Source organism: Bombina bombina, chromosome 7 (assembly GCF_027579735.1).
Source record: "Bombina bombina isolate aBomBom1 chromosome 7, aBomBom1.pri, whole genome shotgun sequence".
Taxonomy (NCBI): domain Eukaryota; kingdom Metazoa; phylum Chordata; class Amphibia; order Anura; family Bombinatoridae; genus Bombina; species Bombina bombina.
Window position 1 is genome coordinate 431803636 of NC_069505.1, and position 15786 is coordinate 431819421.

A 15786-nucleotide genomic window follows, 5' to 3' on the forward strand; every position below is an offset into this window, starting at 1 on the left:
CTGCTGATAATCCTATGTGGCTGCACTATACACAACCTGCTGATAATGCTATGTGGCTGCACTATACACAACCTGCTGATAATCCTATGTGGCTGCACTATACACAACCTGCTGATAATCCTATGTGGCTGCACTATACACAACCTGCTGATAATCCTATGTGGCTGCACTATACACAGCCTGCTGATTATCCTATGTGGCTGCACTATACACAACCTGCTGATAATCTTATGTGGCTGCACTATACACAACCTGCTGATAATCCTATGTGGCTGCACTATACACAACCTGCTGATAATGCTATGTGGCTGCACTATACACAACCTGCTGATAATCCTATGTGGCTGCACTATACACAACCTGCTGATAATCCTATGTGGCTGCACTATACACAACCTGCTGATAATCCTATGTGGCTGCACTATACACAACCTGCTGATAATCCTATGTGGCTGCACTATACACAACCTGCTGATTATCCTATGTGGCTGCACTATACACAACCTGCCGATAATCCTATGTGGCTGCACTATACACAACCTGCCGATAATCCTATATGGCTGCACTATACACAACCTGCTGATAATCCTATGTGGCTGCACTATACACAACCTGCTTATTATCCTATGTGGCTGCACTATACACAACCTGCTGATAATCCTATGTGGCTGCACTATACACAACCTGCTGATAATCCTATGTGGCTGCACTATACACAACCTGCTGATAATCCTATGTGGCTGCACTATACACAACCTGCTGATAATCCTATGTGGCTGCACTATACACAACCTGCTGATAATCCTATGTGGCTGCACTATACACAACCTGCCCATAACCCTCTGTACCTGCACTATACACAACCAGCCCATACCCCTGTGCGCAGACATCTGTGTTCAAACATGCATCACCAACCCAAATACCTCTGTGTCCACAGTACATGAACTCACTGGCAGGGCAATTAATAGGCAGCAGAGTATTCTGCTATATCTGGCACTCACATGTCTTCTGTTCTGCTCACAGGTGGCGTCATCGGTGGATTGGTAAGCTCTGATCATTACACCACGTTCATCACATTACAAATACAGTGTCATTTGTGTAGTGATGGGTTTTAGAGTTTGTGTGAGACAGGCGGTGTGAGTGAGATGAACAAGAGCGAGTGAGACTGGCGGTGTGAGTGAGATGTACAAGCGTGAGTGACATTGGCGGTGCGAGTGACATTGGTGGTGTGAGTGAGATGTACAAGAGCGAGTGAGACTCGCGTTGTCAGTGAGGTGTACAAGCAGCATGAGTGAGACTGGCAGTGTGAGTGAGATGTACAAGCGTGAGTTAGACTGGCGGTGTAAGTGTTATGTACAAGGGCGAGTAACACTGGCGGTGTGAGTGAGATGTACAAGAGCGAGTGAGACTGACGGTGTGAGTGAGATGAACAAGGGCGAGTGAGACTGGCGGTGTGAGGGAGATGTACAAGCGTGAGTGACATTGATGGTGTGAGTGAGATGTACAAGGGCAAGTGAGACTGGTGGTGTGAGTGAGATGTACAAACATGAGTGAGATGTACAAGCTTAAGTGAGACTGGCGGTGTGAGTGAGATGTACAAGCGTGAGTGAGACTGGCGGTTTGAGTGAGATGTACAAGGGCGAGTGAAACTGGCGGTGTGAGTGAGATGTACAAGATCGAGTGACACTGGCGATATGAGTGAGATATACAGGAGAGTGACACTGGCGGTGTGAGTGAGATGTACAAGGGCTAGTGACACAGGCGGTGTGAGTGAGATGTACAAGGGAGTGACACTGGCGGTGTGAGTGAGATGTACAAGGGCTAGTCACACAGGCGGTGTGAGTGAGATGTACAAGGGCTGGTGACACAGGCGGTGTGAGTGTGATGTACAAGGGAGTGACACTGGCGGTGTGAGTGAGATGTACAAGGGCGAGTGACACTGGCGGTGTGAGTGAGATGTACAAGGTTGAGTGACACTGGCGGTGTGAGTGAGGTGTACAAGGGTGAATGAGACTGGCGGTGTGAGTAAGATGAACAAGAGCGAGTGAGACTGGCGTTGTGAGTGAGATGTACAAGTGTGAGTGAGTTGTACAAGGGCAAGTGAGACTGGTGGTGTGAGTGAGGTGTACAAACATGAGTGAGATGTACAAGCGTAAGTGAGACTAGCGGTGTGAGTGAGATGTACAAACGTGAGTGAGACTGGCGGTTTGAGTGAGATGTACAAGGGCGAGTGAAACTGGCGGTGTGAGTGAGATGTACAAGATCGAGTGACACTGGCGATATGAGTGAGATATACAGGAGAGTGACACTGGCGGTGTGAGTGAGATGTACAAGGGCTAGTGACACAGGCGGTGTGAGTGAGATGTACAAGGGAGTGACACTGGTGGTGTGAGTGAGATGTACAAGGGCGAGTGACACTGGCGGTGTGAGTGAGATGTACAAGGTTGAATGACACTGGCGGTATGAGTGAGGTGTATAAGGGTGAGTGAAACTGGCGGTGGGAGTGAGATGAACAAGGGCGAGTGAGACTGGCGTTGTGAGTGAGATGTACAAGGTTGAGTGACATTGGTGGTGTGAGTGAGGTGTACAAGGGTGAGTGAGACTGGCGGTGTGAGTGAGATGAACAAGGGCGAGTGAGACTGGCGTTGTGAGTGAGATGTACAAGCGTGAGTGACATTGGTGGTGTGAGTGAGATGTACAAGGGCGAGTGAGACTGGTGGTGTGAGTGAGGTGTACAAACATGAGTGAGATGTACAAGCGTAAGTGAGACTAGCGGTGTGAGTGAGATGTACAAGCGTGAGTGAGATGTACAAGCGTGAGCGAGACTGGCGGTGTGAGTGAGATGTACAAGGGAGTGACACTGGCGGTGTGAGTGAGATGTACAAGGGCTAGTCACACAGGCGGTGTGAGTGAGATGTACAAGGGCTGGTGACACAGGCGGTGTGAGTGTGATGTACAAGGCAGTGACACTGGCGGTGTGAGTGAGATGTACAAGGGCGAGTGACACTGGCGGTGTGAGTGAGATGTACAAGGTTGAGTGACACTGGCGGTGTGAGTGAGGTGTACAAGGGTGAATGAGACTGGCGGTGTGAGTAAGATGAACAAGAGCGAGTGAGACTGGCGTTGTGAGTGAGATGTACAAGTGTGAGTGAGTTGTACAAGGGCAAGTGAGACTGGTGGTGTGAGTGAGGTGTACAAACATGAGTGAGATGTACAAGCGTAAGTGAGACTAGCGGTGTGAGTGAGATGTACAAACGTGAGTGAGACTGGCGGTTTGAGTGAGATGTACAAGGGCGAGTGAAACTGGCGGTGTGAGTGAGATGTACAAGATCGAGTGACACTTGCGATATGAGTGAGATATACAGGAGAGTGACACTGGCGGTGTGAGTGAGATGTACAAGGGCTAGTGACACAGGCGGTGTGAGTGAGATGTACAAGGGAGTGACACTGGTGGTGTGAGTGAGATGTACAAGGGCGAGTGACACTGGCGTTGTGAGTGAGATGAACAAGGGCGAGTGAGACTGGCGTTGTGAGTGAGATGTACAAGCGTGAGTGACATTGGTGGTGTGAGTGAGATGTACAAGGGCGAGTGAGACTGGTGGTGTGAGTGAGGTGTACAAACATGAGTGAGATGTACAAGCGTAAGTGAGACTAGCGGTGTGAGTGAGATGTACAAGCGTGAGTGAGATGTACAAGCGTGAGCGAGACTGGCGGTGTGATCGAGATGTACAAGGGCGATTGACACTGGCAGTGTGAGTGAGATGTACAAGGGAGAGTGACACTGGCGGTGTGAGTGAGGTGTACAAGGGAGAGTGACACTGGTGGTGTGAGTGAGGTGTACAAGGGTGAGTGAGACAGACACTCAGTCATTCAGTCTATACTTTATTTCTCTGCTCTGTTGCTAGTTTGCCAGCACATTCCCTAAGTCTGTCGGACAGCTGATCCTTCTGGATTCCTATGGATTCTTTCCGGTTGTCACGGTAAGGATCCCGCACAGCGCACTCACCTTGGGAGTCCTGCATAGCACTTTAGCATCAGCGCATAAGTACAACAAATTGAAGTCAGAATAGATGATAAAATCCCTTGTACTAAAAAGCGAGTGTTACTGTTGTCACTTTCTCACACAGGATATTCTCCGTACCCACCTGGAAGTAGCAATTATTCATTACTGCCGCATAGAGACAACAAACAAACCCAAGGTGTATACGACTGAGGCAGCCCTGCAGAGGTGAGCAACGGGACTGGTCCTTACTGACACTAGCGGAGCTAAATATCTGTACAAGAACTGTGATAGTATGAACGGCAAATGCATGCGCCAGAGCTGTGCTGCTGAGTATTAGCAGTCACTCTCTTACAAGATGTAATGCAGCGCTGCTGATTATCTGACGGACAGTCAGTACTTCTGCATTCTTACAGGTAAGGTGGGAGAGAAGCACGGGGGTAAAATTGGGTCCTTGATGCTGAGAAAACGTATTTGATTGTAGAGGAAGTTCAGGAGGCAGCTCTCATACGATGATGGACGATCTGTTATAAAGATATAATAGATAGAGGCGCCAGTAGTGCAGATCAATAAGTAATCTCAAGGGTCACCAGTAAGAGATATACACAGGGTACTCACTTGTAGCAAAGGCACTCAATTATGCCCATAGAAGCAGGCTGGATTTTAACAGCAGTCCAGCTAGCTGATCAAGGCCTCACGGACAACTCCAGAATGCAGGGGATCATCAGGTCCAGAGTGTACGCCTAAAAAGGTGTACAGGTAGTATAGGAGGGTTAGGGACTCACACCACAATAGTAGCGTAGCACCAAGATATAGTATGCCTGATGAAACAGTTTTTACTGAGAAACGCGTTGCATTGTTTCTCCTCTTATCCAAGATTTTATTTGGCACAAGAATAAGTTGTGTATTTTACAATTTTTAATTAAATTTGTTTTTATTTTACCAACTTGAAGTGTCTACTATATCTTGGTGCTACGCTACTATTGGGGTGTGAGTCCCTAACCCTCCTATCCTACCTGTACACCTTTTTGGGCGTACACTCTGGACCTGATGATCCCCTGCATCCTGGAGTTGTCCGTGAGGCTTTGATCAGCTAGCTGGACTGCTGTTAAAATCCAGTCTGCTTCTATGGGCATAATTGAGTGCCTTTGCTACAAGTGAGTACCCTGTGTATATCTCTTACTGGTGACCCTTGAGATTACTTATTGATCTGCACTATTGGCGCCTCTATCTATTATATCTTTATTACACTTCACATACAACTGAAACAACATAAATATATACAAGGTTACACCAGAATCTGCACACGACCCACTGGTAATTATAAAGACCTTTAATTATGGGGACAATATGTAGAGTACAGTTTTACTTACATATAACTGCTTCTAAGTAAATAGTCTAGTTTTCAGAGCATATTTTGCTGTTAAAGTGATGGTAAATCAGAGTGTTAACCTTTTAGCTCCGTTAGGACTGAATAGAACGCTGTCCTGAAGCCAACTGCGCTTCCAGGATGGGATTGTGGTCTGGAGAACGTGCCTAGCGTCATAGGGACGCCCCCTGACCCGATCCTATCATTGAAATCTCGCGATTGCGTGCACGCTTGTGGGATTTCAATTTGTCTACATCTAAACGTTTTTCCGGTGTAGACAATTTAACCCTGTCACCAAAGGGTTAAACTCAACTTTATTTCTAGTGATGGTAAATCCTAGCGTTTGTTAAAGTGATCACAAACTGCTGCTACACCTCTCTAAACTCAGCGGATCCGGCCGCCCACTGCACAGAGCTCTTCTACCAATGAGGTGACGCTTGCACCTCTAGACCAATAGCCGTAGTGCATACAGATCACTGTCAGATGACTAGCACGGCTATTGGTTTAGAGATGCAAGCGTCACCTCATTGGTAGAATAGCGCTGTGAAGTGGGTGGACAGAGCCGCTGAGTTTAGTGAGGTGCAGTGTCATAAGTAATTAAATGCCCTATCCTCCTGGCTTGCTGTATTATAACATAAGTCATAGAACTGACTAAACAATAACTTATAAATAAACACAAGACACAGTGTGTGGGAAAAGACCCATGGGTCACGTTCATTTTGAAACATGAGAACCGGCTGAAAGCAACCAAGCAAACCTACACTAGGTGGCGGAAATCTATCTAGGAGAGTAAGCAACCCCCTGCTAGGAAGATGGGCTGCACCCGTGAATGCTGACACAAGCGGAGCTTAGCTGCATGCAGAAGGCTTAGGGAGTTCTTGGCAATGTCAAATAGGGGCGGGACCTAGGTGCGCGCCTGCGGACACTACCCTCCCCCTGGGGTAGCCGTCACTCTACCTCTGATGGCAAACCTGGGCGCGGGCCAACCGCCTAACCAGGGTGTAAATTAAAAGCTCCGGACCAGTAGGACCAAGTGTGCTGAACACCATAGTGATGTCCAACCTAAAGATTGCCGCCTTACCAGATTCAAGTTTATTTTTGACATTTTTTTTGTTCCTCATTCTTAGAAATAGTGACTGTTTCACTGATTAAATGTATGAAATGCGTCGGTCAGCTTTTTCTGCTTTATATTGTTTATTATTACATTAAGCTAATGAGAATTTCTTGTGTCTCCTCGTCAGTCCGTTGCATTTGGGGGTGCACAGATGGTTCCTTGGTTACTCATCTCAGTAGTGTTTTATGTGCACTGCAAATAACATTGTTACTATATGGGATGTTTCAAGGTTAAGAAATTGTAATGATTGTTACTGATAGAGGGCGCAAGCGTAAAATCAGCTATCTCTTATTAATCACCAGTTTTTCAGGACCCCAAAATGTCCACAACACTAAGGCTCCCACTGATGATGATAATTATTAAAGGGACATGCCACCCACATTTTTTCTTTTATGATTTAGAAAGAGAATGCAATTTTAAACATCTTTCTAATTTACTTATATTATCTAATTTGTTTTATTCTCTTGATATTCTTTGATGAAAAGCATATCTAGATATGCTCACTAGCTGCTGATTGGTTGCTGCACATAGAAGCATCGTGTGATTGGCTCACCATGTGCATTGCTTTTTCTTCAACTAAGGATATTTAAAAAATGAAGCAAAATAAATAATGGAAGTAAATTGTAATGTTGTTTAAATTTCTATTCTCTATCTGAATCATGAAAGAAAGATTTTGGGTTTAGTGGCCCTTTAAGCCGTATCACAGGAGATTCCTGCCTGTGATATAACAGGCGCATAATACAATGAGGCTTTAGCGAGTCATTCAGTGCCGTGACCATCTATACCGGCTAAACATCATACTAAACTATGTAAATATCTACACAAAACAGAGATTATAAAACGATCTCTAGTGCCACATAATCGTCACAGATAACACAAACAGCCAGAGCTTTTAAAGATGTTTACAAGATAATGACTGTGATGGGTTTTAAGTAATATACTTGCTTACGACAATAAAGTATTGTTGGATTCATGGTCAAACCGAAAGTTCTATTTTCAAAGTTCAAAACAAAAGCCAGGATGGTACAAGATGCATATGGGGAGGATCAGGGGCAGGAGGGCATACTGGTGTAGCCACAGTGACAAAGCCTCAGGGCACCTAAAATTAGAAGTTTCAGAGACTCACAGGACCGTAGACAGCATCATGTGAAATGTTCTGATGTTGGGGTGATATGTTGTCACGGTGACATGTTCTGGTGTTGGGGTGATATGTTGTCACAGTGACATGTTCTGATGTTGGGGTGATAAGTTGTCACAGTGACATGTTCTGATGTTGGGGTGATAAGTTGTCACAGTGACATGTTCTAATGTTGGGGTGATATGTTGTCACAGTGATATGTTCTGGTGTTGGGGTGATATGTTGTCATGGTGACATGTTTTGGTGTTGGGGTGATATGTTGTCACGGTGACATGTTTTAATGTTGGGGTGACGTTTTGGTATTAGGGTGACATGTTCTGGCCACTGGTTTAACATACTCCCCCCTTTTATTTTAAACCTAGGTTACTGGAGGCAAATTCAGCTCTGACACCTGAGTCTGGCAAATTGCTTGTGCAGCGCGGCACCAAAGCAGTGCCAGGGGGTAAGTACATGCTCTGGGGTATATTGCTCAGTGTGGAGAGTCTGGATAACAGGAACCAGTATTCCTATCAAGGGGCGTCTTCACATGTTCCTATGGGTCTTTTAACTCTTTATCTGTCCTGTGTTATCTGTCCTGTGTGTGTATATATGTATGGCCTGTCTAGATTTGTTAATGAACTACACAATGAGTTATTTTTTCTGTATTTTGTGCGTAGTGGAGGATTTTAAACTCACCTTTTATCTCCCCCTAATTTTAAGTGTTGTTGTATTCTGCCTGGAATCAACTTCACCCAGCAGTGATTCAAACCTTCTCCCAGCTGATGAGTAGCAAAAACTACGAAACAGTCTGTCCTGGGATGGTTATGAATCACTGCACTAACCCTAGCTAAGTTTATAAGCTGTGTGAACAGCAATACTTTGGCGTAAAGGGAATCTGCTGAAAATCAGACTGAAGTAAAAAGGTGTGTCATTGTGTACTTAATTTGCATATCTTACCCAGAATCCTTTGCTGCATTGGAAACAATGTAATTCAGAGGTTTTCTGTGGGAAAACAAGCCTTCAGGCCTGTCTAGATGTGTTAATGAACTACACAATGAGTTATTTTATATATATATATATATATATATATATATATGTGTGTGTGTGTGTATATATATATATATATATATGTGTGTGTGTGTGCATATATTTCTCTTGTTAAGTGTATCCAGCCCACGGATCATCCATTACTTGTGGGATATTCTCCTTCCCAACAGGAAGTTGCAAGAGGATCACCCACAGCAGAGCTGCTATATAGCTCCTCCCCTCACTGCCATATCCAGTCATTCTCTTGCAACTCTCAACAAAGATGGACGTAGTAAGAGGAGAGTGGTGTATTATAGTTAGTTTTTTAACTTCAATCAAAAGTTTATTTTTAAATGGTACCGGAGTGTACTGTTTCATCTCAGGCAGCATTAGAAGAAGAATCTGCCTGTGATTTCTATGATCTTAGCAGAAGTAACTAAGATCCATTGCTGTTCTCACATATTCTGAGGAGTGAGGTAACTTCAGAGAGGGAATGGCGTGCAGGTTTTCCTGCAATAAGGTATGTGCAGTTAATATTTTTCTAGGGATGGAATTTGCTAGAAAATGCTGCTGATACCGGATTAATGTAAGTAAAGCCTTAAATGCAGTGATAGCGACTGGTATCAGGCTTATTAATAGAGATACATACTCTTATAAAAGTGTAATATAAAACGTTTGCTGGCATGTTTAATCGTTTTTATATATGTTTGGTGACAAAACTTATTGGAACCTAGTTTTTTTCCACATGGCTGGTTTGATTTTTGCCTAGAAACAGTTCCTGAGGCTTTCCACTGTTGCAATATGAGTGGGAAGGGCCTATTTTAGTGCTTTTCTGTGCAGATAAAAATACTGACAGAGACATTCAGCTTCTTCCTGCATGATCCAGGACATCTCTGAAGGGCTCAAAAGGCTTCAAAGTCGTGTTTGAGGAGGGTAACAATCAAAGTAGACTGTGGCAGTTGTGACTGTGTTTAAAAAACGTTTTTGTCATTTATTATTCTGTTTTTGTTATTAAGGGGTTAATCATCCATTTGCAAGTGGGTGCAATGCTCTGCTGACTTGTTACATACACTGTAAAAATGTTGTTAGTGTAACTGCCTTTTTTCACTGTTATTTCAAATGTTGTCAAAATTTGTTTCTCTTAAAGGCACAGTAACGTTTTTTTATATTGCTTGTTAACTTGCTTTAAAGTGTTTTCCAAGCTTGCTAGTCTCATTGCTTGTCTGTACAAACATGTCTGAAACAGAGGATACTTGTTCATTATGTTAAAAAGCCATGGTGGAGCCCCATAGGAGAATGTGTACTAAATGTATTGATTTCACCTTAAACAGTAAAGATCAGTCTTTATCTATAAAAGAATTGTCACCAGAGGGGTCTGTCGAGGGGGAAGTTATGCCGACTAACTCTCCCCACGTGTCGGACCCTTCGCCTCCCGCTCAAGGGACGCACGCTAATATGGCGCCAAGTACATCAGGGACGCCCATAGCGATTACTTTGCAGGACATGGCTGCAATCATGAATAATACCCTGTCAGAGGTATTATCCAGATTGCCTGAATTGAGAGGCAAGCACGATAGCTCTGGGGTTAGACGAGATACAGAGCGCGTAGATGCTGTAAGAGCCATGTCTGATACTGCGTCACAATATGCAGAACCTGAGGACGGAGAGCTTCAGTCTGTGGGTGACGTCTCTGAATCGGGGAGACCTGATTCAGAGATTTCTAATTTTAAATTTAAGCTTGAGAACCTCCGTGTATTGCTTGGGGAGGTATTAGCTGCTCTGAATGACTGTGACACAATTGCAGTGCCAGAGAAATTGTGTAGGCTGGATAAATACTATGCAGTGCCGGTGAGTACTGATGTTTTTCCAATACCTAAAAGACTTACAGAAATTATTAGTAAGGAGTGGGATAGGCCCGGTGTGCCCTTTTCCCCACCTCCTATATTTAGAAAAATGTTTCCAATAGATGCCACTACACGGGACTTATGGCAGACTGTCCCTAAGGTGGAGGGAGCAGTTTCTACTTTAGCAAAGCGTACCACTATCCCGGTTGAGGACAGTTGTGCTTTTTCAGATCCAATGGATAAAAAAATTAGAGGGTTACCTTAAGAAAATGTTTATTCAACATGGTTTTATTTTACAGCCCCTTGCATGCATTGCGCCTGTCACTGCTGCGGCGGCATTCTGGTTTGAGGCCCTGGAAGAGGCCATCCATACAGCTCCATTGACTGAAATTGTTGACAAGCTTAGAACTCTTAAGCTAGCTAACTCATTTGTTTCTGATGCCATTGTTCATTTGACTAAACTAACGGCTAAGAATTCCGGATTCGCCATCCAGGCGCGTAGGGCGCTATGGCTCAAATCCTGGTCAGCTGATGTGACTTCAAAGTCTAAATTACTCAACATTTCTTTCAAGGGGCAGACCTTATTCGGGCCTGGTTTGAAAGAAATTATTGCTGACATTACTGGAGGTAAGGGTCAGTCTAATTTTCGTGCCTTTCGAAACTTCAAGGCAGGTGCAGCATCAACTTCCTCTGCTTCAAAACAAGAGGGAACTTTTGCTCAATCCAAGCAGGCCTGGAAACCTAACCAGTCCTGAAACAAGGGCAAGCAGGCCAGAAAGCCTGCTGCTGCCTCTAAGACAGCCTGAAGGAGCGGCCCCCTATCCGACAACGGATCTAGTAGGGGGCAGACTCTCTCTCTTCGCCCAGGCGTGGGCAAGAGATGTTCAGGATCCCTGGGCGTTGGAGATCATATCTCAGGGATATCTTCTGGACTTCAAAGCTTCTCCTCCACAAGGGAGATTTCACCTTTCAAGATTATCTGCAAACCAGATAAAGAAAGAGGCATTCCTAAGCTGTGTACAAGATCTCCTTGTAATGGGAGTGATCCATCCAGTTCCGCGGACGGAACAAGGACAGGGGTTTTATTCAAATCTGTTTGTGGTTCCCAAAAAAGAGGGAACCTTCAGACCAATTTTGGATTTAAAGATCCTAAACAAATTCCTCAGACTTCCGTCATTCAAGATGGAAACTATTCGAACCATTTTACCCATGATCCAAGAGGGTCAGTACATGACCACAGTGGACTTAAAGGATGCCTACCTTCACATTCCGATTCACAAGAATCATCATCAGTTCCTAAGGTTTGCCTTTCTAGACAGGCATTACCAATTTGTAGCTCTTCCATTCGGGTTGGCTACAGCCCCAAGAATTTTTACAAAGGTTCTGGGCTCACTTCTGGCGGTCCTAAGACCGCGAGGCATAGCGGTGGCTCCTTACCTGGACGATATCCTGATACAGGCGTCAAGCTTTCAAATTGCCAAATCTCATACAGAGATAGTTATGGCATTCCTGAGATTGCATGGGTGGAAAGTGAACGAAGAAAAGAGTTCTCTATCTCCTCTCACGAGGGTTTCCTTCCTAGGGACTCTAATAGATTCTGTAGAAATGAAAATTTACCTGACGGAGTCCAGGTTATCAAAACTTCTAAATGCTTGCCGTGTTCTTCACTCCATTCCGCGCCCCACTGTGGCTCAGTGCATGGAAGTAATCGGCTTAATGGTAGCGGCGATGGACATATTGCCATTCACGCGCCTGCATCTCAGACCGCTGCAATTATACATGCTCAGTCAGTGGAATGGGGATTACACAGATTTGTCCCCTCTACTAAATCTGGATCAGGAAACCAGAGATTCTCTTCTCTGGTGGTTATCTCGGGCCCATCTGTCCAAGGGTATGACCTTTCGCAGACCAGATTGGACAATTGTAACAACAGATGCCTGCCTTCTAGGTTGGGGTGCAGTCTGGAACTCCCTGAAGGCTCAGGGTTCATGGACTCAGGAGGAGAAACTCCTCCCAATAAATATTCTGGGGTTAAGAGCAATATTCAATGCTCTTCTGGCTTGGCCTCAGCTAGCAACACTGAGGTTCATCAGATTTCAGTCGGACAACATCACGACTGTGGCTTACATCAACCATCAAGGGGGAACCAGGAGTTCCCTAGCGATGTCAGAAGTCTCCAAGATAATTCGCTGGGCAGAGACTCACTCTTGCCACCTGTCAGCGATCCATATCCCAGGTGTAGAGAACTGGGAGGCGGATTTTCTAAATCGTCAGACTTTTCATCCGGGGGAATGGGAACTCCATCCGGAGGTGTTTGCTCAATTGGTTCTCCGTTGGGCAAACCAGAATTGGATCTCATGGCGTCTCGCCAGAACGCCAAGCTTCCTTGTTACGGATCCAGGTCCAGGGACCCAGAAGCGGCACTGATAGATGCTCTAGCAGCGCCTTGGTTCTTCAACCTGGCTTATGTGTTTCCACCGTTTCCTCTGCTCCCTCGTCTGATTGCCAAAATCAAACAGGAAAGAGCATCGGTGATATTGATAGCGCCTGCGTGGCCACGCAGGACCTGGTATGCAGACCTAGTGGACATGTCATCCTTTCCACCATGGACTCTGCCTCTGAGACAAGACCTTCTAATACAAGGTCCTTTCAATCATCCGAATCTATTTTCTCTGAGACTGACTGCATGGAGATTGAACGCTTGATCCTATCAAAGCGTGGCTTCTCCGAGTCAGTAATTGACACCTTAATACAGGCACGAAAGCCTGTCACCAGGAAAATTTACCACAAGATATGGCGTAAATATCTTCATTGGTGTGAATCCAAGAATTACTCATGGAGTAGGGTTATGATTCCTAGGATATTGTCCTTCCTCCAAGAGGGTTTGGACAAAGGATTATCAGCTAGTTCTTTAAAGGGACAGATTTCTGCTCTGTCTATTCTTTTACACAAGCGTCTGGCAGAAGTTCCAGACGTTCAGGCATTTTGTTAGGCTTTAGTTAGAATTATGCCTGTGTTTAAACCTGTTGCTCCTCCATGGAGCTTAAACTTGGTTCTTAAAGTTCTTCAAGGGGTTCCGTTTGAACCCCTTCATTCTATTGATATCAAACTTCTTTCATGGAAAGTTCTTTTTCTGATGGCTATTTCCTCGGCTCGAAGAGTCTCGGAGTTATCTGCCTTACATTGTGATTCTCCTTATCTGATCTTTCATTCAGATAAAGTTGTTCTGCGTACAAAACCTGGGTTTTTACCTAAGGTGGTTTCTAACAAGAATATCAATCAAGACATTGTTGTTCCATCATTATGTCCTAATCCTTCTTCAAAGAAGGAACGTCTTTTGCATAATCTAGACGTAGTCCGTGCCTTGAAGTTTTACTTACAGGCTACTAAAGATTTTCGCCAAACATCTAACCTGTTTGTTGTTTACTCTGGACAGAGGAGAGGTCAGAAGGCCTCGGCAACCTCTCTTTCTTTTTGGCTTCGGAGTATAAACCGTTTAGCCTATGAGACTGCTGGACAGCAGCCTCCTGAAAGGATTACAGCTCATTCTACTAGAGCTGTGGCTTCCACCTGGGCCTTTAAAAATGAGGCCTCTGTTGAACAGATTTGCAAGGCTGCAACTTGGTCTTCCCTTCATACTTTTTCCAAATTTTCCAAATTTGATACTTTTGCTTCTTCGGAGGCTGTTTTTGGGAGAAAGGTTCTACAGGCAGTGGTTCCTTCCGTTTAAGTTCCTGCCTTGTCCCTCCCATCATCCGTGTACTTTAGCTTTGGTATTGGTATCCCACAAGTAATGGATGATCCGTGGACTGGATACACTTAACAAGAAAAAACATAATTTATGCTTACCTGATAAATTTATTTCTCTTGTAGTGTATCCAGCCCACGGCCCGCCCTGTCCTTTTCAGGCAGGTCTAAATTTTAATTAAACTACAGTCACCACTGCACCCTATGGTTTCTCCTTTCTCGGCTTGTTTCGGTCGAATGACTGAATATGGCAGTGAGGGGAGGAGCTATATAGCAGCTCTGCTGTGGGTGATCCTCTTGCAACTTCCTGTTGGGAAGGAGAATATCCCACAAGTAATGGATGATCCGTGGACTGGATACACTACAAGAGAAATAAATTTATCAGGTAAGCATAAATTATATATATATATATATATATATATATATATATATATATATATATATGTGTGTGTGTGTGTGCATATATATATATATATATATATATATATATATGTGTGTGTGTATATTACCAGGCCAGAAAAGTACAAAAGAAAGAGACGACCACACAGTAGGCGAGGGGGACACAAGAAAAAAACTAATTAAGAAAAAGTAAACTTAATTTTCAACCTTAGTTCGAGGGAATTAAGTGAAGCTGAAATTTCTGTACTTAATCGTGGCCTCTCATTTATACCTACACCAAAGTGTGATATCTTTAATACCATGGTAGAGGTCCATATGTTTCAAAGACAAAACTAAAAGATTTCTTTAAGAATGAGACTATGGGACCTATGTCTACATTCAAGAAACCATCATCCTTTCAACCCCTTAATACTCATCATTCTATTAGGGGCTTCACAAGAATGATAAGCCATGACATTAATAATTCTAAACCAAGTACTGTGTACCCTAATCTAAAAGCTGAAGAAAGATTAGCAATTAAAACCTTGTGCAATGATAATACAATCATTATCCGCCCCGCAGTTAAGGGGGGCTCCATAGTTGTACAAAACTATACTGACTATAGAGCGGAAGCTCTGCGCCAACTTTCAGATAACAAAGTATATCTGAAACATAGGGGCAATACAACGGCTAGTTATAAAAGAATCATTGATCAGCAGATTCAAATTGGCTTAGAGTCAGGGATACTAACTGAACATGAGGCGGATTTCTTGATAACTGAATACCCAAAAATTCCGGTTTTATATTTGTTGGCTAAGGTGCACAAGACTCTTGAAAATCCACCTGGCAGACCAATTGTGTCTGCCAGGGACTCTTTATTATCCAGTCTATCTATGTTTATTGACTATCATCTGCAACCGGTAGTTAAAGGTACATTTGCATATTTACAGGACTCGGCGAGTCTTATACAAACCCTTGAGAGCTATACTGACCTACACTCTGATGATATTCTGGTCACCATGGACGTTGACAGTCTTTACACCTCCATCCCCCATGATGGAGGTGTGGGGGCTGTCAAATACATGGTGACTGGTAATCCCTTATATGAGGGTCCACCTGTGGAGTTTTTATGCAAATTGGTAATGTTATGCCTGGATAAAAACTACTTCAAGTTTGAACGAGATTATTATC

At 44.1% G+C, this 15786-nt stretch overlaps 1 protein-coding gene across 1 annotated transcript in view; it reads left to right on the forward strand.

The window, feature by feature from the left end:
* SERHL2 (serine hydrolase like 2) overlaps positions 1–15786 on the forward strand; it is a 109241-nt gene that overhangs the window by 59599 nt on the left and 33856 nt on the right. The window contains exons 6-9 of the mRNA XM_053721331.1: positions 1024–1043; positions 3906–3980; positions 4128–4228; positions 7984–8063. Of these exons, the coding sequence (XP_053577306.1) occupies positions 1024–1043; positions 3906–3980; positions 4128–4228; positions 7984–8063 (276 nt within the window). The remainder of the gene's footprint in view (positions 1–1023; positions 1044–3905; positions 3981–4127; positions 4229–7983; positions 8064–15786) is intronic.